Below are 22,913 nucleotides of genomic sequence, written 5' to 3'. Positions count from 1 at the left end.
ATTTGGTCATATTACAACTATTGGTCCATGTGATTGATTTAGTAGTATATGATACTCCCACTATGCTTGTAAAACTGTTTTTAAAGCAAGAGTATATGGTATTACTAACATAAGCTTTACATTCATTGATGGACTATATAGTTGCTTTAGAGCCTTAGGACGAACCTTTAGTTCGATCCAACACGAGCCTAGTGTTGGATCTCGGTCTAGGGATGGTGATTGATTTTAGTTACGCGTTTAATCACATTAAGGTATGTTTTCCTATTGAGTGTTGGACCCTATGACTCCAATTTCATGCATATCAAATAAACAAGAAATGAGTACTTCAAAGTAAAGAAAAGCTTATACTCTTTTACAACATTTGATCAAAACAAATTACTTTAAAGAAAAGAAGAGCTTATGCTCTTTTACAACATTTGATCATATCAAATTACAACCAAAATCTAATTTACACATTCTCATAGTTCAAACAAATTTGAGAGACGGTCTTTAACATAACTCAGTTATTGTAGGCTTAGGTTCATGATCACCCTTTCTTTAATTAATTAACGTTTTAACTAATTAAACTTGAATGCAATATTGTCATTTGGTTTTTGTATCCATAGAATTGATTTAGATGGAGTTAAATGAAATAAAAATCCAATTCTCATTTAAATATACAAAATTATTTTGTTCTCTACTAATTTGGGCCAAAAAGCAATAACCTGAACTATTGGGCTATATTGCAAAACACAAACTTTTGAGATCACTTTGTAAAAGTACAAAAGTCCACTACTTCATGTAATTACAACTAGAACTCAAAAATTTCAACAAATGCAAAAACTTCATTAAAGGAGCAAAACAATTTGTCCTTTAATGATTTTGGACCTTTACGTAAAAACGTAAACTTTCAGGTCAAAGTCCAAATACACAAAAGTATCAAAACTTTATATAATTGCATAAAAGCCTCAAAAGTACCCATCTTATAGGGTTGGCCGGTTATGGTGAGTAGTAAGTGGTTGGATGGTTTTTGATGAAAAGCAAAGTCTTAAAGTCAAGTATATTGAAAATGTGATGGGTATGGTGTTGAAAAATAGATATGAATGTGTAAGAGAAATACTAATCATGTACAAAAATTCAAACACATTTTTAACTTTCAATCACTTTTTGAAAATTATCTTGTTGATTGAAAAGTCACACGATCCATCATAAAACAAAACTTTATGTATATAACCTAAAACTTTGAATCAAAATACCAAACATTTTGTTATTGGTATGAACAAAGCAAGAACATTGAAGAACATTCATGAAACCCATAAGCGCTCCATGAATATTTTCACTCAATAAAACTCAAATTTTCACTACTCAAAAGTGGGTTAACATTCTAGAGTACTTAGGGATTCCAAAAATTACTTTAAAACACTTTTAACAAGACAAACATGAACCAAGAATCAACCATTTGTATTTGGCCGAATTTTCCCCTAAATATGACACCAAATTGGTGATTTTGGGGATTTTGGTGAGACACAGTTAAATGGAAAGAAGAGTTCACGAATTTAACTGTGTCTCACGAAATCCTTTAAATTTTTTGGTTGTGATTTTGGGGATTTTGTTTATGGCTTCGGCTTCTGGGTGATGGTAGTTAATTTGGTTTTGTTTTTGGTTTCAGGAGATCCCATTTTTCGGGTTTCTGATGTTTCTTTGCAGCTTGCAAATGCCTCTATTTTTTAGGTGAGTAGTTTTGAAATTCTACGTTTTTGATTCGATTTGCAGCCTGAGATGTGATTTTAAAGCTGAAATTTCCAAGCTTTTTGATTAATCTTAAGTCAGATTAGTTAATTATAGTTTTTTTTTTTCTTAATGCGATGTAGCTGAAATAGCTAAAGTTGAGAAAGAACAATTGGAGCTTTGAGTCTTGCACTTGGGAGTGTAAATTTGGATTTACAAATGGGTTTTTTGTTTAAATTTTTTGGTTGTGATTTTGGGGATTTTGTTTATGGCCTCGAATTCTGGGTGATGGTGGTTAATTTGGTTTTGTTTTTGGTTTTAGGGGATCCGGTTTTTCGAGTTTCTGACGTTTCTTTGCAGCCTGAGAAGGCCTCTCTGTATTTAAAGTGAGTAGTTATAAAATTCTAGGCTTTTTATTCGATTTGCAGCATGAGATGTTATTTTAAAGCTGAAATTTCCAAGCTTTTTGATTAATCTTAAATCAGATTAGTTAATTATAGTTAAATTAAAAATAAAAAAAAATTTCCGTTATGTAGCTGAAATAGCTAAAGTTGAGAATGTTAGGGAAGAAATTTTAAACCTACAAAAGCTTGATTTTCAGGAAATCGCCAATCCTGCAGAAACTTTGGGTTTTTCTGGTGAGTTCTCCGACTTATTTGTTTCGGGTTTGGTTTTTGAGTTCTCTTTTCTTTATTCAAATTTTTGTTGACTTTAATTTTAAAAATCGGGATTTTTTTTTGTTCAATGATTTCGTCCACCTTATTGGCTTTCTCACCAGAGATCTCCGCCATCACTGCTCCACCAAACTCGCCGTTAGCTTCCGCTCTCTCAACCCAGGTACAACTTCTTTCACTTTCTTTTGTTTCGGGGAAAATTTAGGGTTCGAAAGTGTGTACACAAAGAAATTGAATTTTGATTTGTGTTTCGGCATACCCTTACTGGAATTTTTTGATTTGGGAATTGTAGAAGTTAGTGGCCATTCGTTAACCGGAATGAGAATTCGACGGCACCTTATTCGTTTCTGCCACGAAACTGTCAACTACTCTCTCCGTGGAAAAATAAATTAGGGTTCTTCTTCGATTATCTCAGTTATCCAACTTGTTTTTCTCTTTTGCCTTATGTTTCCTCAACTACTTCTTATCAAGAACTAAAAAAGTTTGTTCCTGTATTGCACTTTTTTCAATAAGTTTTTATCCTTAGTTGCTTAAATTGATCTTCTGATTTAGAAGCAGTGGAAGAAATTAATTTTGGTGGTTGTCCATTAGGCTCTCCACAAGGCACTCCAGTCAAGACAAAAGGATAACGAGGATGCACTCCAGTTGAGACAAAAGGATAACAAGGATGAGGCTCTTCCAAAACCAATTTCATCGATACAGAAGGAAAAACAAAGGGATGAGAAGAGGCTGTTACTTTTGATAAGTCTGGTAATTATTAAATTGTAATTTCATTTTATGGTTCCATTAATTTTGTTAGAATTGTGATTTGCAAGTTACAAAGAGAATTTCAGTTACTTTGTTTTCTCGATGAAGATTTAGGGTAAAGGTATGGGTTTTAATCAACCAAACATGAATAGAGATGTTCATTATCTATTTCGTAATATGAGTTTAGAAGATAATTGCAATTAAACTTATCTGACTTATTTGTGTTTCATGATGAGGATGTGAAGGTTTTGTTGTGCGGAAGCGTCAAATATGAAACCAATAAGCTACAACGGCAAAATATGACAAGACAAATAATCCAAAAGACACAAGGATTTATACTGGTTCGGCGTAAGCCTACATCCAGTTCCAAGACGGCGAGGAAATTCCACTAATATCAAAAGGAGATTACAAATAGAGTTTTAACTCTCAAACCCAAATCCCACATACAACCAATAGCTCTCACTCAAACTAAGAAACAAATGGAGAAGAAGAAACACATATCAAAATCCTTCTCTCCCAAAAGCTACACAAGTAGCACCAACATCTTTGATTGAGTGATTACTAACAAAATGGGATTATTACAAATGGTGGGAAGGAGCAGCTCATATTCAAATGGGAGAGCCGAATGCTCTCCCTGGTTTCTCTCATCTGCCGCTCCCCCACAACCAAAGGCATAACCAAATGCCTTAATATAAACAAAAGGCCCCGCCTTCTCTCTCTCCTTTTCTCTCTTTCGGCTGCACTCATCACACAAGGCCACATATTCTTTGCCTTTGTAAAAGCCACAAATCAAGGGCTAGACATCATAATGATGTCCCCCTTTTCCTTATTCTATTTTATTAGCCGAAAGGTATTTTGGCTTGTTGTCCACTTGGTCACAAATCCAACAGGTTTTTGGCCGGGGATGGATCAGGTATGATATATATATTTTTTCTGGTCAGGTCTGATTTAACTTTACCAATATTTCATGCTATTTAATTCTGTGAGATATATTTTCTTTAGTGTTGTTTTTTAGTATGTCAATGTGTGAGTGTCTTTTTTCTTTTTTTTTTCAAAAACATATTGAATAATGTTTTGTTTCAACAAATGACTTAAGCCCTTAATGTGTTAGTTATCATATCATGTTCCAAAGAACTTGAATGGCAGGTTAAAATATACTGTAGCTTATCAACAAATTCGCTACCATTAGTGAACAACGAAAAAAGAGTGAAAGATTGTATACATTTCAGAACTCCTTTTTAATACAACTTCATTAAATTTCTCTAAACCGTGGGGGGATGTTGAACAGAATGAATCTTATGGCGTTAAAGGTTGACAATAGTAGCTCATGCTGATGGATTTTTAGAAAAAAAGAAGAAAAAGAAGAAGAAAAAAGGGGTATTTTCCTTTTGTCTTATGGTTTATGTTTCAATTATATAATGGATGCAACCTAAATGTTTCTTATATTTTATTTGATTTGACTCAACCTTTTGCCTACTAGGAATTCTCCACCAAAAGGCAAATTGGTTTCTGTTTTCTTTCTATCTTTAGGAAAATTTGGGGTAGTTAAAAGAGAAAAATAAAATTAAAAAAAGGAGGGTTCCAAGTTACATATGAATATGATCATTAACTTCATGGTTATAGGTGGGAACTGGAATAGTAAAGGAGCTAATATTTGTGCAGGTTATCCAGTCATGGTATGTCATGGGACGTACTCTTGGGTGCTCTTAATTCTAACAATATGCATGTTGGCTAATTCCATTGTTATATATCACTACAGACTTACATTCTTACAACTTTAGTACATTTAAAAAATGCTATATTATTAGTCCTGAGTCACTTTGTCGAATTGTTGACCTTAAATACATATGAGGGCAGTAATTGGGTAATTGTCGTATACAAAAGAATTTCATAGAAAGTCAGCCTCCTCAATTGTATTTCAGCTATGAAGGTATGATAGGAGTGGTGAGTAGCAATTATTCAATTCAATATGTGAGACAATGTTTGAACTATAGAGTTAAACTTCCTAATGAAAAAGGCAATCTTTTTGTGTTATAAAACATACGCAGAGTATTTTTGCTTCTTCATATTCTCATTGAGCTTTATTCAATCTTCTTAGTAAATGTTGTTATGGGTAAAAAGATTGAAATATGCTAATAAATATGGTATTAATGGCAGCTCGCAAGTTCTTCTATGGAGTCCATTCCCCTCTATGGTGTGGATAAGGGTTTCAAAGTGATGCCATCTTCATTTCATGATATCAGCAACGTTGTGTTTCAAGGTACTTGGGATTGGTTTGGTATGCTTTGCAAAACTTAGTTGAATTTTCATATTACAATTCTTTGCTATTTTTTTCCACATGAGAGTTTGAACTTGAATTATGCATACATGTACAACTGGGTAGACCTTGGTACAGTTTCTATTTTGGTGTTGATGTACACCTCAATTGCTTAATAGTCTTGAGTACAGAGTAAGTTTGAATAAACTAAACTAAATAGAAACTATTCCAGTTTGGGTTGAAGTTTGGTGGAATTGTTCAGTTTATATCTTTTAGTGAAATTCATATATGTTATTTGCGTTTAATTTAATAAACGATGGATGCTTATGTAAGTGCACACATCTAGATGGCTTACTTTACTTTCATAGAATGTTTTTGGTTTCTGTTTGTCTTGGGGGAAAATTTATATTTTTGGAGAAGTTTTTGGTGAAATATGATCAAGTATAAAGCTTTGCAGGTTGTTTTTGGTGAAATTTATATTTTTGTGTGGCATAAATGAGTTCAAATTTTTCATAAATAGAATTATTTGTTTTGAAAATTGGGTTTGAAGGTACTCAACTGTGGTGAAACCGTTGTTCAAAAGGGTTGGTGTGGAGCTTATCGCAATTGAAGGATGAACTAGGTACAAATTTTTCTACCCATTACATGGCAATGCTGCAGTTTGCAATTCAATCCTTAGATTAATGTAATTGAATTTTGTCGTATTTCTGAGCCTGTTCTTTAACCGTTGTTTTATCTTTGTTGGGATTGTGATTGAAAAGAAATTAGACTACATTGTCTCTTTGAATGGGGGTTTTCAAGTCTTGGACCTCTCAGTTCTGGTCCATGGGAGAGCTAAAAATGTTTTTATCATCATTGTTATGCCGTTTTGCACTCAACATGCGTGTAAGAGGAAGCAGTAACATCTTCTGTATAACATTCTAATTAACGTTGTCAAGTAGATTGGTATATACCTTGGACAAGGATTGTTTGCCCTCCCACTTCCGGTGCCCTCCTGTTTTGTGTGGTCACGGTTAAGTCACGTCAATATTTTATATTGTTTTTTTTTATAGAGATAATGAGACAAAAATGAATAGGAATATAAAATATTGACGTGGTTTAACCGTTACCACACAAACAAGAGGACATGAGAGGGCACCGGAAGTGGGAGGGCATACAATCTTTTGTATATAGCATTAACGTTTTGCAATCCAATCTTTTATATCATTCAAACATAATGTTTTATACAATTTTTAATCCTGCAGTGTGAGGGCATAAATTTCTAGTTAAATACTATAATATCAAATAAATATAATAATATAAATTTCCAACATTGACTTGGCTGTCCGTCCATCAATAAAAGGTTCACATCTCAACCCAAATATAATGACTTCAAAGGAGAGGGGAAAATGAGAAGGAAACTCTGGAGGGTAGAGGGAAGGGAGAAGGGGAGAAGGACTAGGATTCTCTCTCCTTCTCCTTCCATTCCCTTCTCTCACATTTTTTATTTTGTTATTTTTTTTTTATAAAAAATTAATATAAGATATTGAAGTGGTTTAACTGTGATCTTTTAAATAGGAGGGGAGGGAAAAAAAAAAAAAAAAAAAAAGAGGGAGAGAATCCTACTCCAAGGGAGAAAAGGAGAAAAGGAAATGGAAAAAGTATAAAAGGAAGGAGGAAAATGAGAGGAAATTTCGGAGAATAAAGAAAAGGAGAAGGGAAAAGAAGAAAAACAGAAAAGAAGGGAAAGGGGAAGGAAGCTTAGGAGAGTAGAAGAGACAAATGCATAAAAATAAAAAATAATAAAGGAAAGTCGCCTTCATCATTATGTCTGCTAATGGAAAAGAGCAAAATGCCCCCAACTTCCCTTGTTTCTTACATTGTAAATATAATATTTTAGAAACCAGTATTCCTATGTAGACACAATTTGCCGAATCTCGTTACTATACAGCAAGCTTATAACTACACAACAATTCGATCAACCATTTTAAGTTCAACCATACATGTACCAAGATTCAAGTTTTTCCAAACTTTCCTTATGAAACTAATTGAACATTACAAGTGCCACATTATTATGCGGTTTTATGAAGTTTTAATTTTTGTCTCATAATCACATCATTTTTAAGACAATCAGTCTTGCAGCTGAATACATAAACCTTCAAGATTGTGATATTGGAAACACTAGTTGGTAGGTTGATTAGTAGAAATGGTTCCAAAAATTCAAGGGGGAGAAATGAGTATTTAGCACCGATCAAAGTGTGTTATATTTTATCACAAAAGATTTTTGTACATATTAGAAGTGCATTTCATTACAAAAAGGTGAGCAACGATCAGTATAATTGTAATTTATAAAATCACACATAAAACAAAGAGTAATCTTTTCTCTCTTTTTTAATTTCTGCCACTAGCGACCGACCATGACTTAAAGAAACCCTTTTTTGGGTCAATGGATGGGAACGACCCATTTTATAATTGTTTGTAAATTTTTCTGGAAGTAGATGGGAATGGAAAAGGATCCTTAGCCGGATTCTTTTTTTAGGGATTCTAGATATCCCTCGATCTCATCCGTTCATTGTATATCGTGCGATCAATTTTCGTTAGATACTATTTACACTTAATTTTAAATTTTAAATTGTAAAATGATTTCTGACCGCACGATAGACAATGAACAGGTGAGATCACGGGATCCCAGGATCCTAGGAAAAGATCCGGCGAGGATGCTTTCCCGATGGGAATGACCCAAGTACATATTTCCCTGCTCACACACATTTGCATTGCACCTAACAAACACCAGTTTTTTTGTTTGAACATCGATACACAGCAATGGCTCTTGTGAGAACATCTCCAGGAACCTCCTCTGATTCCAACACTTTTCGGCGTTATCGCTACGACGTGTTCCTGAGCTTTAGAGGCGAAGAAACTCGCAAGAAGTTTACCGACCACCTCTACACAGCCTTGAACAACGCAGGATTTCTCACGTTCCGAGACGACGATGAACTTGAGAGAGGAGAAGATATAAAGCCAGGACTGCAGAAAGCGATCCAGCTGTCACGAACTTGTATTGTCGTGTTTTCGAAAGATTACGCGTCATCCAGGTGGTGTCTTGACGAGCTTGTGGTCATCCTTGAACGCAAGAGGACCACCTCGGACCATTTAGTTTTACCAGTCTTCTACGATGTTGATCCGTCCCACGTGAGGAAGCAGACAGGTAGTGTTGGAAAAGCATTTGCTAGAAGCCAGAAAAATCAGTCGCCGGAAAAGGTGGAGGGATGGAGGAAGGCACTTGCAGAGATTGCAGACCTAGCAGGCATGGTCTTACAAAACCAAGCTGATGGGTAACTTTGATTATCTCCATTTCTCTTCTCTTTCTTGGGTCAATTTGATGTATGATACGTAGTGTCCTAGATTTTTATATATTTATGAATTCAATCTCAGTAGTGAATAATAATCTCAATTTAGGTCAACTTAAAGAAATCACACTTGGACTCAACTTAAGGATTAGTCATTTTCCATGTTAATCTACATTTGTTTGATTTATTAATTATCATTCTAAATTCCCTAATTCATTATTCATTCATCCAATACTTCTGTGAGACATAACATGTTTGATTTATTTTTCATTTTGTTTGTAAATTCTTAGGTATGAGTCAAGGTTTATCGAAAAAATTGTTAAAGTGGTTGGAGACAAGTTAAGTCGCACACCATTGATTGTTGAACCAAAATTGATTGGAATCGAATCTCAAGTCGAAGACATCAATTTGTGGTTACAAGATGGATCAACCGATGTCGGGATACTGGTTGTTTGTGGCATGTCTGGAATAGGGAAGACAACCATTGCAAAACATGTTTACAATTCAAACTTTAGAAGCTTTAAAGGAAGTAGTTTCATTGAAAATATCAGTGAAACAGCAGATCGACCAAATGGCTTAGGTCAAATACAAAAGCAACTTCTTTCTGATATTTTGAACGGCAGAGAAGTGAAAATACATGGTGTTAGTGAGGGACTAAGAAAGATTGAAAGAGCCATAAGCTCTAGAAGAGTGCTTCTTGTTCTTGATGATGTGGACCATTTGGACCAATTAGATGCAGTACTAAAGATGAAAGATCGGTTTTATCCGGGAAGTAAGATACTTATAACCACTAGGCGTGAAAGGTTGCTAAAGGCACATCAAGTTACAAAGGTGCACAAAGTTGGAACTTTGTATTTCAATGAGTCATTAGAGCTTTTCAGTTGGCATGCTTTTCGCCAGTATCATCCCCCTAGTGGTTACGTGGAATATTCAAAAAAGGTTGTACACTACTGCGACGGACTTCCATTAGCTCTAAAAGTTTTGGGCTCTTCTTTATCAGGGGAACGTATAGATGTATGGGAAAGTGCATTGGAGAAGCTAAAAGTGATCCCTAATGGTGAAATCATGTATAAACTAAGAATGAGCTATGATAGTTTACAAGATGACCATGACCGGAAATTATTCCTCCACATTGCTTGTTTTCTAATTGGAAGGAACAAAAGCTACATTGTTAAAATACTCGATGGATGTGATTTCTATACAATTGTTGGTATTCAAAATCTCATTGATAGATGCTTGGTGACAATTGATGGATGCAACAACGTGCAAATGCATGACATGATCCGTGACATGGGAAGAGAAATTGTTCGCCATGAATCAGAAGAGCTTGGAAAACGTAGTAGATTATGGCGCCATAAGGATTCTTTCGAAGTACTGAGGGAAAAGAAGGTAAGAAACATGCCTTTTAGTCTATATATGTATTTCTTCTTGTGAAAATTATCCATATTAATGTTTTAAACTTTTTTTTTCTGTTAGGGTACACAAACAATTCAAGGTCTTGCCCTGGATATGCGTATGCATCTTCCAAATAGACCAATAAACACAAATGAGACAGTTTTGGAAACCAATGCATTTGAAAGGATGTGCAATTTACAACTACTCAATCTTAGTCATGTACGACTGGATGGATGTTATGCAAATTTCCCTACAAGATTAAGATGGTTGTGTTGGCTTGAATTTCCATTGGATTCTATACCTGTTGATCTTCCTTTGGAGTGTCTAATTGTTCTTGAAATGCAACATAGTAGCTTAAGACAAGTCTGGAAAGGAACAAAAGTATGTTACTCTACGCATTTCAATTCAGTTTTTTATTTTTTGACCAATTGCATATGTTAAAATTAACTCTCCCACATTTTTTTCTTTGTTTGTTTTTATTTTACACAGTTTCTTCCATCGTTGAAGATCCTTGACGTCAGCCATTCCCATGCTCTCATTGAAATCATGGACTTCTCACTATGCCCCAATCTAGAAGAATTGATTCTTGTTGATTGCACCAGCCTGATTGATGTTCATGAATCCATTGGAAACCTGGAGAGACTCGTGTACTTGAATGTGAAGGATTGCAAGAATCTTAAGTTGCTTCCGAAGAACATGTGTTTGCTTAATTCACTTGAAACACTCATTTTATCTGGTTGCTCAAATCTTGATGAGTTTCCAGTGGAGATGATGAAGATGGAGTCTCTGAAAGTTCTTGAAATAGATGGAATTCCAATAGGTGAATTATGGCCAAAAAGAAGTTCAACTATCTTGAGTTCTTTTCCATGCTCCTTAGTAAAGTTGATTCTCAGTAGGTGCAATCTTTCTGAAGATGCCTTTCCTACGGATTTAAGTAATCTATCTTCATTGCGAAAACTAAAGATAGATGAGAATCCAATTTGCAGTCTGCCAGGTTTCATCAAAGGTTTGAGGAGGCTTGATAAACTCTCTTTTTGTAATTGTAAGAAGCTCGAATCGCTTGTGGGGTTGCCGAGAGTACACAAAAAGATGTATGTAACCGATTGCATATCATTGAAAAAAGTAACATATCAATCGTTTGAGGGGCTCCAACTAGAGGCCTTTGTGAGAAACAACAAAAACACAGTTGAGTGGGAGTACCTTTTCAAGTTAGAGTCTATTGATAGAGTTGATGTGGAGATGATCAAACTTTTGGGCTTGTGCAACTTGGGATCCATGCCACCCATTACAATGAACGCATTTCCATTCTCAAGCTATGGTTCAAAAGTGAGTCCTATCCAGGTGCGCCTCTCTCTCTCTCTCTCACTCACTCTCTCATAAGTCATATATATATAATGGGAAATAAATGACTTAGTAATGTTGTGATGATCATGGAAAATGCATAGGGACTGTATGAATGTGGTATATTCAGCACAAGTTTTGTTGGGAATGAGGTTCCAGGCCGGTTCAGCTATAAAAGTACCAAGTCCTCCATATCTTTTAGTGTCCCTTTACTCCCTTCTAGTCACACAATCCGAGGCTTGAACATCTTTGCTACCTATGCAAACAAGGAGAATTCTAAATATAATGATGATGGTAGTTATAAACGTCCAATGATAATCAAAGTGAGTAACAAGAGCAAGGGTCTGAAGTGGATCTATTGGCCATTATACTTTGGTATCCCAGGTGACGGAGAAGATATGATATGGTTGAGTCATTGGAAGATGGAGAACGAAACAATATTACAATGTGGAGATCAAGTGGTGGTTTCAGTAGTGGCCGCACCATATGAGTTGTTTCGGATAAAGGAGTTTGGTGTCGAGCTTATGCAAGAGCACCAGAATAATATGATGATAAGTACCCAACACAACACCAAATCAGATCCTAATTATCCATGTGTCATCGGTGGAGATTTGTCCATGTGGGAGCATATACCCGGAACATACTTACTTGGTATCCGTAAAGAATCATTTGAAGATGCTGATGACCATGAGCAGAGATGGTTGAATCGCCTCATCATGGACAATAATGAAGAAGACACAGGTATGCTGTGATGTTGTATTGCATGAATTATACTTCATCCAAACACTTCCAAGTCCGTCTCTGTTCAATTCAAAAACATAAATTTAATGTTATTTGTATGTTCTTCAGACAAAGAAGAAGGCCAAGAGGATGAACCTGATTACACAATTGGAAGGACGAGGGATGCCAGTAACAATTGCGGCCTCAGAGGCTGGAAGGTGCTCATCACAGCTGCCGGCTTATTTTTCTCGCTTGCTCTAGTAGTTCGGTCCTCCATCTCCCGGAAAAAGAAGCGACAGTAGTCCACATGCCATCCATGAGTTTGTAATTTTACTTGATACAGACATCTTTGGATTCCCTCCTTGTTTTCAATATGTTTTCTTCCTTCAAAATATCGAAGTTCAGATGTGTTCAACATCATCAAATACTGCATAAAGATAGCATAAAATACATCCAACATTAACGATATTTAAGAATTTTTCTTCCCTGCCACTGATTGCATACAATCCCGTATCAGAGAAGAAAAACAGATGGTTGTATACTAGCAGTAAATAATTAAAAAAAAATATGATTCTAAACAAACAAGGGAAGGACATTGACATAGGTATCTTTAGCAATACCAGGCAAAAATCAATTCTTTGAACTAGGGGAAAATATTTTCGCACCGAGGAAAGCAAAAACATCCTATCTGCTTATAAATGTCAAATTTAAATAGTAATTGTCATTTACAACAAAATCATGCTTCTTAAAGACTCGGCTCCGATTGAAAAATTGTGTAAATTACATAAGTATCAGTTACAACAGATATTAGATTGACTAATATATCAAATAAATTAACAGCATACAACTTCTTAGCCTGAGATCTAAGGACTATACAGCTGACTTGCATTGCTACTACACTACAAAAGTTGGTTTCTGCTGCTTCAACTCGAACAAATTATTGAGGTCGGGAAGCATAAGAGAAACGGCCATGGTCTCTGGAGCCATGAAATTTACTATCTTCTCATAAACATTTTACCTGCAAAAGCATAATGCAATAAGCCTTCAACAATCTTATAAGCTGAGACGATACAGTGCCATTGACTTGAGTGGCTGCAGATACAGATTGTTTGAATGAAACTCTCCTTATGACTCAGACTTAGTTACTTAAAGTTGGTTAGATGAGTCCAAATTGTTTGAAAATCATGTTCATCAACTCCACATATCCAAAGCAGCAAATTAACGATGATACCGGACATCACTTAGGACGATACAATCCTTAACAATTTCCAAAAGCCACAGTTTTTATATGCAATCTGATTACATGTGTTTTGAACGACAGGAAATCTTATAGATTCAGTAACCCGTTTATCAAATTCAAATGCAATCATTCATATATGAAGTATGAGATGCCCAATAGTTTTACTAAAGCCAATTTTTTCGCTAAATCAGGCTGAGGTTTATATGAGATCAAGCAGGAAAGATTTGAGCCGACATCCTAGGGCAATTTGAAATCTGGCTTCATCTTGGCTTATGCTCAGATCAACAAAACAAGGCCCAACTGATTTACCTTCCATGTCAACATTATGCTTTTGACAACTGCAACAAATACTTACCTCTAGAGTGTGATTTAATTGATGTTTCTGTAATCAAAATCCCAAGGTGTCTTATGTTTGTCGAAAATAACTGTATTTCTGACCAATTAGACTACTTTGAACTTCCCACCTCTTACACTCTTAATGATAACTTAGTACCAGCACAATCTGACTAATTATAGCTACCGTTGTAGTGGAACTTCTGAAATTTGGGGAACCCTCACAATCATATGAAAACTTAAGCATTTCCTTAAAGTTTGATTTGACAAAATTGAACTCTCTCTTAACTAATAGTATAGTTATAAGCCAAACACACTTTATGAGAATGTAAACGGTTATTAAAAATTTCAAACACAAAATGTAAATCACCAAGATAGTTGCAAACCTTTCACATATTGGCAATTCTTATCAAGCCGAAAATGATAGATTATGCACAAGAACGGAAAGCCAAATTGTATTACAAGATAAATATAATAGTTTGATAAATGTACTTTGCACATACTATGTGTTGCTTGAACAATGGACGGGTTCTTCTCAAGTAAAGCTGCAACAAGAAAAAATAGCCCGATGTGATTAATGTTAGCATATACAAATGGCAATATTAACAAATCATAACAATGTATAAAGCACTTATCATATTACAACAAGGTATGAAGCTAAACCGCAAACCAAGTAGTACGAGGTAGACAAAAAAACCTTTTGACAGCCATACTTCTTGTAGTTCCGCTAGTTAGTCCAAAGTTCTCTTGATGAGTCCACTAGATCAGAATACGCTGCACTGACACCCTCATGTGAATCGCAAAAAAAGAAGCTTTAAACAAGGAGCAATAATTTCATATTGACAAACAAAACCTATTTCATGGATATTACAAGAGCTATTATTTTGAACAACACACCTTTTGGTTATTCACTGCTTGACCTTTAAGAAGATCTTCGTCCTTATGACCCCTTAGATTCTTTAAAATATATTTGCATGGGAACAGGGAATAAACGAAGAACAAAATTAACTTCATATTTCAGCCTATATAGCTCCATTTTGTGCTTTCGTAGCAACTAAATTAAATATATACTGAAAATTAGCCTTGAGCTAAGATGAAAATGGCACTAGTAATAGTATTCAATTCCTATAGCTACACTCGCGGACTATTTACATTATTCAATGACTTCTGTAACCTAATATCAAATTTCGTCACCAACCTCCAACTGCTATGCATATTATCTCTTATATTCACATTATTTAGCTCTATGTCTTCATTCTAATTAAGCATCACACGTTTATAATTAAAAATAAAAGGACTGTGAATGTAAGTCTCTTACTGCTCCTGGTGACGAAGATTCATGTATTCTTTCTCGAGTTCTTCCATCTCGGCGCCTTTATTATCGTTTTGCCCATCACCATTTTCCTCTTCCCCAACTTCTCCTCCATCTTCTTCCTAATTTTCTGATTCTTCTTCCTCCTCCTCGCCATCGTGCTCATCATCAAATTCATCCTCTTCCTGCTTCATCTACATCACAAATCATCAATTAACAATAAAATAACCAAAACAAAACCGAATGATTACCAAAACCCAATAACAGAATTTACAAATCAAACTAACATTCAGCTCATTGCTGTTGAATCACCATCGTCCTCGAACTCACTGTTACTTTCACGAGCCTTCCTCTCCATTGTGACGTCTGAGCCCCTACAAATTCAAACACCCACATATTTACAGAATTTAATAACACAAGGATTTAAGCTTTGATGGTACATACAACTTCATTTCAAATATCCAAACCAATTTATGAATCTCAGATTCTAAAATTGATGATTTTTCCTTGTTTTCTTTCAAGCGAAACAAATTAAATATACATATATATATATATATATATATATTATTTATATATAGAGAGACCCTTGAGAGAGGCACAGACAAGCCTCAGAAGAAGCTGCAGAGTTTGGGTTTTGGGGGTTTAAGCTAGGGATGACAATTCAAAACGTTAAATCCAACAACCGTGGACAACTGTCCGAACGAACGGACTTGGGTATGAAATTTTGGGTAACTCCATAAAGTGCTATTCGACTAGCTCGAGAGGGTCGAAGAAGAACAAATCACGCGGATCGGAGGCACTCGAATATTTTGGATATGAAAAAAACCATGAATATTATTCAGTTATGGTTTTGGATACGGTTATAAAGATCCTCATTCCATAATCGTCTCCGAATCCGACCCAAATAATATATATAATATGTAACATAATTTATATATAATATAATATTATCATATAATATATATATATATATATATATATATATGTGTGTGTGTGTGTGTGTGTGTGTCAATATATATATATATATATATATATATATATATATTGATTTGACACACACACATATACCAAAGATGGGGAAAAGGAGGGCAGGAGAACTTTTCTTATAGGAAAAAGGAAGAATAATAAAGATAACTAATGAGAAAAACATCACGAAATCAAAATCACAAACTTAGACGAAAAAATATGTATACCTAACATTTTCTAAAACTTTAGGGTAGAATACTTGTTTATATGACACTGCACCAAAGCCGTACATATAACAAACGCTCTAAAGACAATAATCTGACATCTTGGATAAGAAACGAAATAAGAAGAAACATACAAATGTTTCACATACAGTGATATTCATTTTCTACATTGAAGCCTTTTGATAAATTACTTTCTACACATTCATGGAGCCAATACTTTGATTGCCCGAGAAAGCAACTATTTGTTTCACACTAGACGCCAAACTCAACGTAGTGTGTTAAGTGCCCGGAAAGACCATAAGGATTAGGCCTTGCAAGGATGCAATGTTGTCCCAGACTTACAAGGGAACCTTGTTGCTTGTTCTTTATATTTGCAAAATCCCATTCAATAATCATACAAATTGGATTCCTTCAGGAATATAAGATACTCAACAGCCATATTTGATTCAAACAAATCTCTCTAAAGCCTCAAATGGATAGTGAAGGCCACTGTTTATTTGTACCCTAACAATGCACAAGTCTAAGTAACTTGCCTATAATCAACAACATCTAAAAGGATAAAGATACAGAATGCACGCAAAGAAAGAGCCAGACCTACGTAACCAGTCAAATTCAAGTTCATTTCTATAACTCAAGATACTTCGTTTGGGAAAATCTTCAACTGGTTTAACTGAAAATCTCTAGTATACTCATGTGTATCTATATATGGTTAAAGAACTTCCAACAGTTTTAAGCACATTGAATCATGCAACTATTACCAACTGCTAACGAGATTCGTGTTATATACAGACAACAAATCTATACAAAACCACCTTTTAGCAAAACACAGTTCATTATCTAGTATCTACATAAATTTCAAATTTCAATTCAATAGATAACTTAAAATACTCGAAACCAAAATTGGATAGCATTCATAAGGTATAACTACTTACTTCATGAGAATGTCATAGTACTCGGGATCCAAAGAAGAAAACATTGCAACCACCTCTTTAATAGCCATGATAGCTCTATGCACCATTATCCAATTTGCAGACTGCAAAACTCAAAAAATAAAAAAAGAAAAAATGAATCTCATCACTTTCTTTTCATTCCACACCAAACAGGACACTTGGATTATAATTAAACACAGGGGAACAATTCTGATTGGTACCCAAGAAAAACACTGGAAAAACAAAAGAAAAGAAGAACAAAGTTCTAAACTTGCAATTCAATTTTCTATTCCGTCGATTGATTTTCTCGGCAACCAAACAGAAGATTAGCAAAAGAGAAAAGACAAACCTTGCAACGCTCGTCTTTGGTGTTGAGAGGCGAGCCTTCAAGAGCAGTTTTTAGAGCTTCAACTGTCTTGTACCTAGATGAAAAACGGATCAAACAGTTAAGGATTCTGGGGAATACCAAATCATTAAGGGGTTTTACAGAAAATTGAATGTATTAAGGGGAAAGGATTTGGAGTGACACTGTTTGAGTAAGCTCTCGATCTTTCGAGATTTTTGTTCGATTCTGTTGAATATGGCCTCTGCGTTATCTGCTTCCGCAAATTCCTCTGTTCCTGCCATCTCTCTCCCTCTCTCTTATTTGTTTCACTGTGATTTTCTCATATGGCAATTGGAAATGACTCGAGGAAACATATTCCCGAGAAAGTGAGACGGCAGGTGGACCAAACTGTATATTGGGCATTTTGTCTTCCACTTTGAGGAGAAAAATAACGGGTATGCTTCTCTCCTCCGTGAGAGCTTTTCTCTCCGCCGTGAGAGCCTCCTCTGTGAGCGTGTCCTTCCCTCCTCCGTGTGGGTTTTTAGTGTTATCGTGTTGTCGGTGTTCAGGTCTTTCTTTTTACTCCCTGCCTCAAACTTTCTTCCCTTGGTTGACTTCCAAATGGGTATAATTTAGGGAGTTGTAACGAAAAGCATTCGGTATTGTTCATTTTAACGAAAAATCTCATTTTTATACTACAAAGTCAATCATGGTACTATTCATTTTACCTTTTATTTTGTCCTTATCATTAAAACTCAAAGTTTTCAAGTTATTTTCATTAATTTTCCTTATAATTTAATATATACTGTGTGAGAGTGGGTATGGGTATGGAGGTATGGGTAAAGGAGGTTTTAACTCGCATCAATCTTTTGATCTAATAAGAGGTGTGGGGGTTGGGTGTAGATACCTCACCTTCCAACAAATTAATATTTTAATAAATAATGCAAGGTCATTGTTTATCATCTTCAACCGAGAGTCACATCAATCTTTCGATCTAATCAGAGGTGTGGGACAAATTAATATTTTAATAAATAATGCATGGTCATATTGTTTAAATATGAAAGGGTTTCGAGATGCCCTTCATATACAATTCCTCCGCTTGGCGTACCTAAAAAATATAATTACAAAAATTAAAGGAAATTAATTTATGAAATTAAATGTAATATAATTAAATATAACTACAAAAATTAAAGGAAATTAATTTATGAAATTAAATGTAATATAATTAAATATTTAAAATAAATTGTGAAAACACTTACTTCGTCGTAGTAATTAGCGCCGCTTTCATGTCTACTTACGGCTACTAACAGTGCTTGATGCCATTTATTCAAACTCGGATGAAGATGTTTCTTCCATTTTGAAGAACAACTCTCGTGGTTTCGGATATTCGGTGGAGTGGTGCCTTCGTAGAACTCATAACATTTTTTGGACACACAAGTCCAAACACCTTCACTTGTTTGAGAACTCCCCTTCACACTATCTTCCGAGACCCATCTATAAGTCCTACAAAGAGCTTCATATTCTTTTCGGGTCTAAACCTACCTTTCATTGCAGATAAGGCCATTTGAAAATTATTGAAAAGAATTGAAGGAAAGATTATTGGAAGAGGTAAGAAAATAGAATGTGAAGAATTGAAATAGAATGACGTGAGATAGTATGTAATGGTGAAAATTATGTGATAAATGGTGTAGGAATGGCTTAGGTATTTATAGGAAAAAGTGAGAATTTTAAAAAAATTTAAAAAAAAAATTTGGCCAAAAAAAAATACTCAAATCCAACGGTAACTGACGTCAGCTAGCCGTTGGTTTTGAATTTGTGGCCGGCCTAGGGTTGGCTGGGTTGGGCCAGCCGGTTGGCCCTTTAGCCATTTTTTGGCCCACGAGCCCTTTGGCCTAACTCTCGGTTGGAGATAGTTTTCGGACTATTTTCAGCCTATTTTCAGCCATCTGGACCCTTCGGTTGGAGATGGCCTTAGAGAAGGCAGATGTGGAAATGGTCCTATTTTGGGTTCAAATTATGGGAGTGCCGTTATTTTTTTATATCAGAAGCCAACGTCAGACGCCCGAGCTAAAGAATTTGGGGAGTTCGAAGATCCTTCTATGGCCAGAGGTTTTCTACGTGTAAGGGTCATGGTTAATACTTCTAAACCATTGATCATAGGTTGTTGGCTACCGAGGGAGGGCAATAAGGATACTTGGATTGAGTTTCGGTACTATAGGCTGCAAGATTTCTGTTACAGGTATGGAAGAATATGGCATACAAAGATGAATGCTCTTTTGAACTGAATAAAGGAGGGGCGCCAGTTATGGGGAACGGACAAAAACAAGGCCAGTTTGTGAGGAGGTGGATCTCCCTAAAGCCATATCACTTGGAGTGGAGGAAATGAGGCTTGCTGGTATCGTGAAGCTAGGAACCATGCCCAATTCGCAACGGAATGTTGAAGACCATATCAGAGCATGAAGAGGGAACACCACATTAACCCTTTGGACCCAATGCAAACAGATGAGATTCAGGAGGTAAGAATCCGAAGAAAGAGAATAGACATGTTGGAAAGTCGTGGGATGAATGGGGGGAATATTCATGCGCAGTGGTTTATAACTAAAGTTTCTCCTAGTTCTTCCCACCACGAGTTCTTGGGATTGGTATCATTGAGCTCTTCTTACCCACATATCTTTGGAGTTCAATCCAGGCAGGGAACAAACCCCTCAGTTACAATTCAAGAGCTGGTAGATGAGAGTAATGGTCTAAGGCAGATAGAGGATCCCGGCATGACAACAGATCAATTGCTTCCCCAGTTAAGCATGAGGAGATGCGCTGATGCGGAGCAGGTTACAAACATAGATGTCCTCTTGGTGGCTCGGGTTGAGACACATGAAAGGGTGGTTAGGCATGGCGGCGGCCTTGAAGACTCGGATTGTCACTTAAAAATGACTATTGATCTATAAGACCAAAAGGTCTTCCAATCCCCACAAGAGAAGACTAAGAGTGGTGAAAACAATATGGTTGGTGAAAACAGTACGGTTTGAAAAGGGAAAACGGCTGAGAGGCTCCGGAAAATGAGTATCAAGGAAATATGTTTGATGATGGAAATAGCTATCTACGCAGATGAGCAACTCCAGGAAGTCCCAATTGAATTCCAGGACATATGGAGCTACATGGAGGAGGTTTCAGAGAACGAAAAGAATGCACTATTGGCCAAAAAAGCAGAAAGTCTTCCCGATACGGCGGCGGCTGGCCTTCAACAGCTGCAAGGTTGCCATGACTTGGCTTTTATAAAACTGTCGTGGTCTTGTGTCAAACACAGTAGTTCGAGCCCTACATAGGTTGATAAGAACGCATAGACCCTCTATGATCTTTCTCTCTGAAACTAAGATGAAAGATCATAGAATTGATGGCGTAAGACGTCATATGAGATTCTTGAATGGTTTTAATGTTGCTCCATAAGACGTCATATGAGATTCTTGAATGGCTTTAATGTTGCTCCAATCATAAAAGTTGGTGGGTTAAGCTTATTGTGGTATGATTCTCTAGATGTTCAAATCATTTACTCTTAAAAAAAATATTATTGATGCACGAGCTACTAAATTAGGAGTTCAAAATTGAATGAGGGTGATGGGAGTAAACGGGACTTCGTATTGAGCTGAGAATGAGGAGTTTTGGGGGTGGATGAATTCCTACTTTACCTTGTTCTCTATCCCCTAGCTGTGTGGAGGGGATTTTAACGAATTTATTTGGGATTTTAAGGAGTCAGGAGGGGGTGAGGGGACCTAGATGCTCTATAATCGGCCTAAATACGTAGCTAACTTCATGAACTGCACAGAGCCTTGATTTTAATGGGCCGGCTTTCACATGGCGAATCACTCGTAATGGTGAACTCATTGAGGAAGGTATTGAAAGGGGCCTTCTCAATTGTCATTGGCAGGAGTTGTGGCTGAATACTCTTGTTATCCTTGCTACAGTGATGGGCTTTGACCATTGCCCTATTATCATCCAATGTGAGCCTGGCATTAAAAGGGGAAAAAAATTACATAAATTTCTGGAAAAATCCAACTTTTAGGATTTTGTAAAACAAATCCACACAGATCAACAAAATACAATCCACATATGGATCAAACATCTAGCATAAATTTCAACACCAAATCAATCCCCATGGCTGTGCCTATCAGTTTTAAGCTTCATTTCCCCTGAAGAACGACGAGATCCTGATGCATGACATGACATAACATTGTGATTATGGCATGAGGTGAGGTGAGGCATTGACAAGTCATATATTAGCTTAGGTGTGCTGTGCTGGGACTGGGAGTGGGAGTTATGCATGGCACGTGGAGTCTCTGGCAGTCCTAGAGATGAGAACGACCATGCACCATTACTTGTTATTTTCTTTTCAGTCGAAGTATTTTTTTTTTTATATGTGTTCTTCTTGGTTATGTTCTATGGATTTGGATCCTTTCCTAAGCTTGGGAGGCGGAGCCTCCTGAGCAAATCACACAAACTGTTGGATTTTGATCTAACAACTACAATTATTATCTTAAAAGGGGTTCCTTATTTGTAACCGTTAGATCAAAATTCAATGGCCCATGTGATTTGCTTAGGAGGCTCCGCCTCCCAAGCTCAGGAAAGGATCCAAATCCATGTTCTACATCATCATCATCACCTTTTTATTTCCTTTTTTTTACTCTTCCAAATCTATATACAACCGAATCTTTTCTCTCTCTCTATTATTTTTTCCCCTTTCTGATTGGTTGGAATTAGATTTTCTTTTGAATCTTTACAAATATTAAGAGGGCATGTGCATTTGAGGTTGTATTGAATTTGAATACCCTAAACCCCCGAAACTCTAAACCCTCTAAACCCTAAACCCTAACTAGGAAAACAAGACTGTAGCTAATACATGATAGAGTATAGTAATTGTTGTACATAATTGTGCCACGTGTAAGCAGATTAGAGGTTTGGTTAGTTAGTTAGTTACTCTTGTAGTAAAGCATGTATAAATAGCCTAAGCTTGTATTACCTAATCATTAAGAAACATATCAAAGAAAGTTAGTTTTCTCTCATTCTTTCTCTGCAAGGTTCTCTCTGTGTTCATACTAGGTTACACAGGTTTACATGGTATCACTTGCCATTATTGCCTAAGCAAGCTTTCTCGATCCTCTTTTGCTTCCTTTATCGTAATCAACATCTTCGTCTTCCTCTATCTCATCGTCTTCCTCTGTGAATTTTTAGATTTCGCCTCTGATTTCTTGAACAGTTTCAGCTTCGGTGATTCTAGGGTTTTTCTCTCAATTTCTGCAATTTTTGAACTATGCAAGCATGGTGACTACATCGCAACTCCAGCTTCTTCAATCTCCGATTATAGCTCTTATCTCGACAATTTCAACATCGGTCAATGTCAAACTCAATGACTCCAATTAACT

At 36.0% G+C, this 22,913-nt stretch overlaps 2 protein-coding genes and 1 long non-coding RNA gene across 16 annotated transcripts; 2 read left to right on the top strand and 1 right to left on the bottom strand.

Moving 5' to 3' along the window:
- The first annotated feature begins 1,579 nt into the window (after positions 1-1,579).
- Positions 1,580-2,797, top strand: LOC103402340 (uncharacterized). Of its 3 annotated transcripts, XR_011575858.1 has the most exons (6): positions 1,581-1,710; positions 1,851-1,908; positions 2,030-2,093; positions 2,309-2,345; positions 2,486-2,544; positions 2,674-2,797. It is a non-coding gene; the product is annotated as an uncharacterized lncRNA (long non-coding RNA). The 3 variants fall into 3 exon arrangements; XR_011575857.1 differs by lacking the exon at positions 1,851-1,908 and having other exon boundaries at positions 1,580-1,710; XR_011575856.1 differs by lacking the exons at positions 1,581-1,710; positions 1,851-1,908 and having other exon boundaries at positions 1,957-2,093.
- Positions 2,798-2,970: 173 nt separating this feature from the next.
- On the top strand, positions 2,971-12,638 carry LOC108169260 (disease resistance protein RUN1-like). 8 transcript variants are annotated; one of them, XM_070813268.1, is made up of 11 exons: positions 2,974-3,131; positions 4,019-4,041; positions 4,417-4,505; positions 5,286-5,388; positions 5,936-6,007; positions 8,186-8,699; positions 9,005-10,103; positions 10,191-10,490; positions 10,599-11,450; positions 11,555-12,191; positions 12,300-12,638. In XM_070813268.1, the coding sequence occupies exons 6-11, from the start codon at positions 8,188-8,190 to the stop codon at positions 12,470-12,472; spliced, it is 3,573 nt and encodes a 1,190-aa protein (XP_070669369.1). In that variant the 5' UTR covers positions 2,974-3,131; positions 4,019-4,041; positions 4,417-4,505; positions 5,286-5,388; positions 5,936-6,007; positions 8,186-8,187; the 3' UTR covers positions 12,473-12,638. The 8 variants fall into 8 exon arrangements, with proteins under 8 accessions (XP_070669365.1, XP_070669364.1, XP_070669369.1 ...); XM_070813265.1 differs by having other exon boundaries at positions 5,286-5,406; XM_070813267.1 differs by lacking the exon at positions 2,974-3,131 and adding an exon at positions 3,234-3,373 and having other exon boundaries at positions 5,286-5,406.
- Positions 12,639-12,909: 271 nt separating this feature from the next.
- LOC103402341 (actin-related protein 2/3 complex subunit 5A-like) lies at positions 12,910-18,105 on the bottom strand. 5 transcript variants are annotated; one of them, XM_070813271.1, is made up of 8 exons: positions 17,704-18,105; positions 17,524-17,596; positions 17,178-17,278; positions 15,343-15,429; positions 15,062-15,249; positions 14,441-14,530; positions 14,247-14,288; positions 12,910-13,188 (listed from the first exon to the last, which is right to left on the bottom strand). In XM_070813271.1, the coding sequence occupies exons 1-4, from the start codon at positions 17,799-17,801 to the stop codon at positions 15,345-15,347; spliced, it is 357 nt and encodes a 118-aa protein (XP_070669372.1). In that variant the 5' UTR covers positions 17,802-18,105; the 3' UTR covers positions 12,910-13,188; positions 14,247-14,288; positions 14,441-14,530; positions 15,062-15,249; positions 15,343-15,344. The 5 variants fall into 5 exon arrangements, with proteins under 5 accessions (XP_070669372.1, XP_070669371.1, XP_070669374.1 ...); XM_070813270.1 differs by having other exon boundaries at positions 14,441-14,522; XM_070813273.1 differs by having other exon boundaries at positions 14,414-14,517.
- Positions 18,106-22,913: the final 4,808 nt, after the last annotated feature.

This window comes from Malus domestica, chromosome 15, assembly GCF_042453785.1.
Source record: "Malus domestica chromosome 15, GDT2T_hap1".
NCBI classification, from domain to species: Eukaryota; Viridiplantae; Streptophyta; class Magnoliopsida; order Rosales; family Rosaceae; genus Malus; species Malus domestica.
The sequence above is the reverse complement of the archived record's forward strand: the minus strand, read 5'-3'. Positions and strand labels throughout refer to the sequence as shown.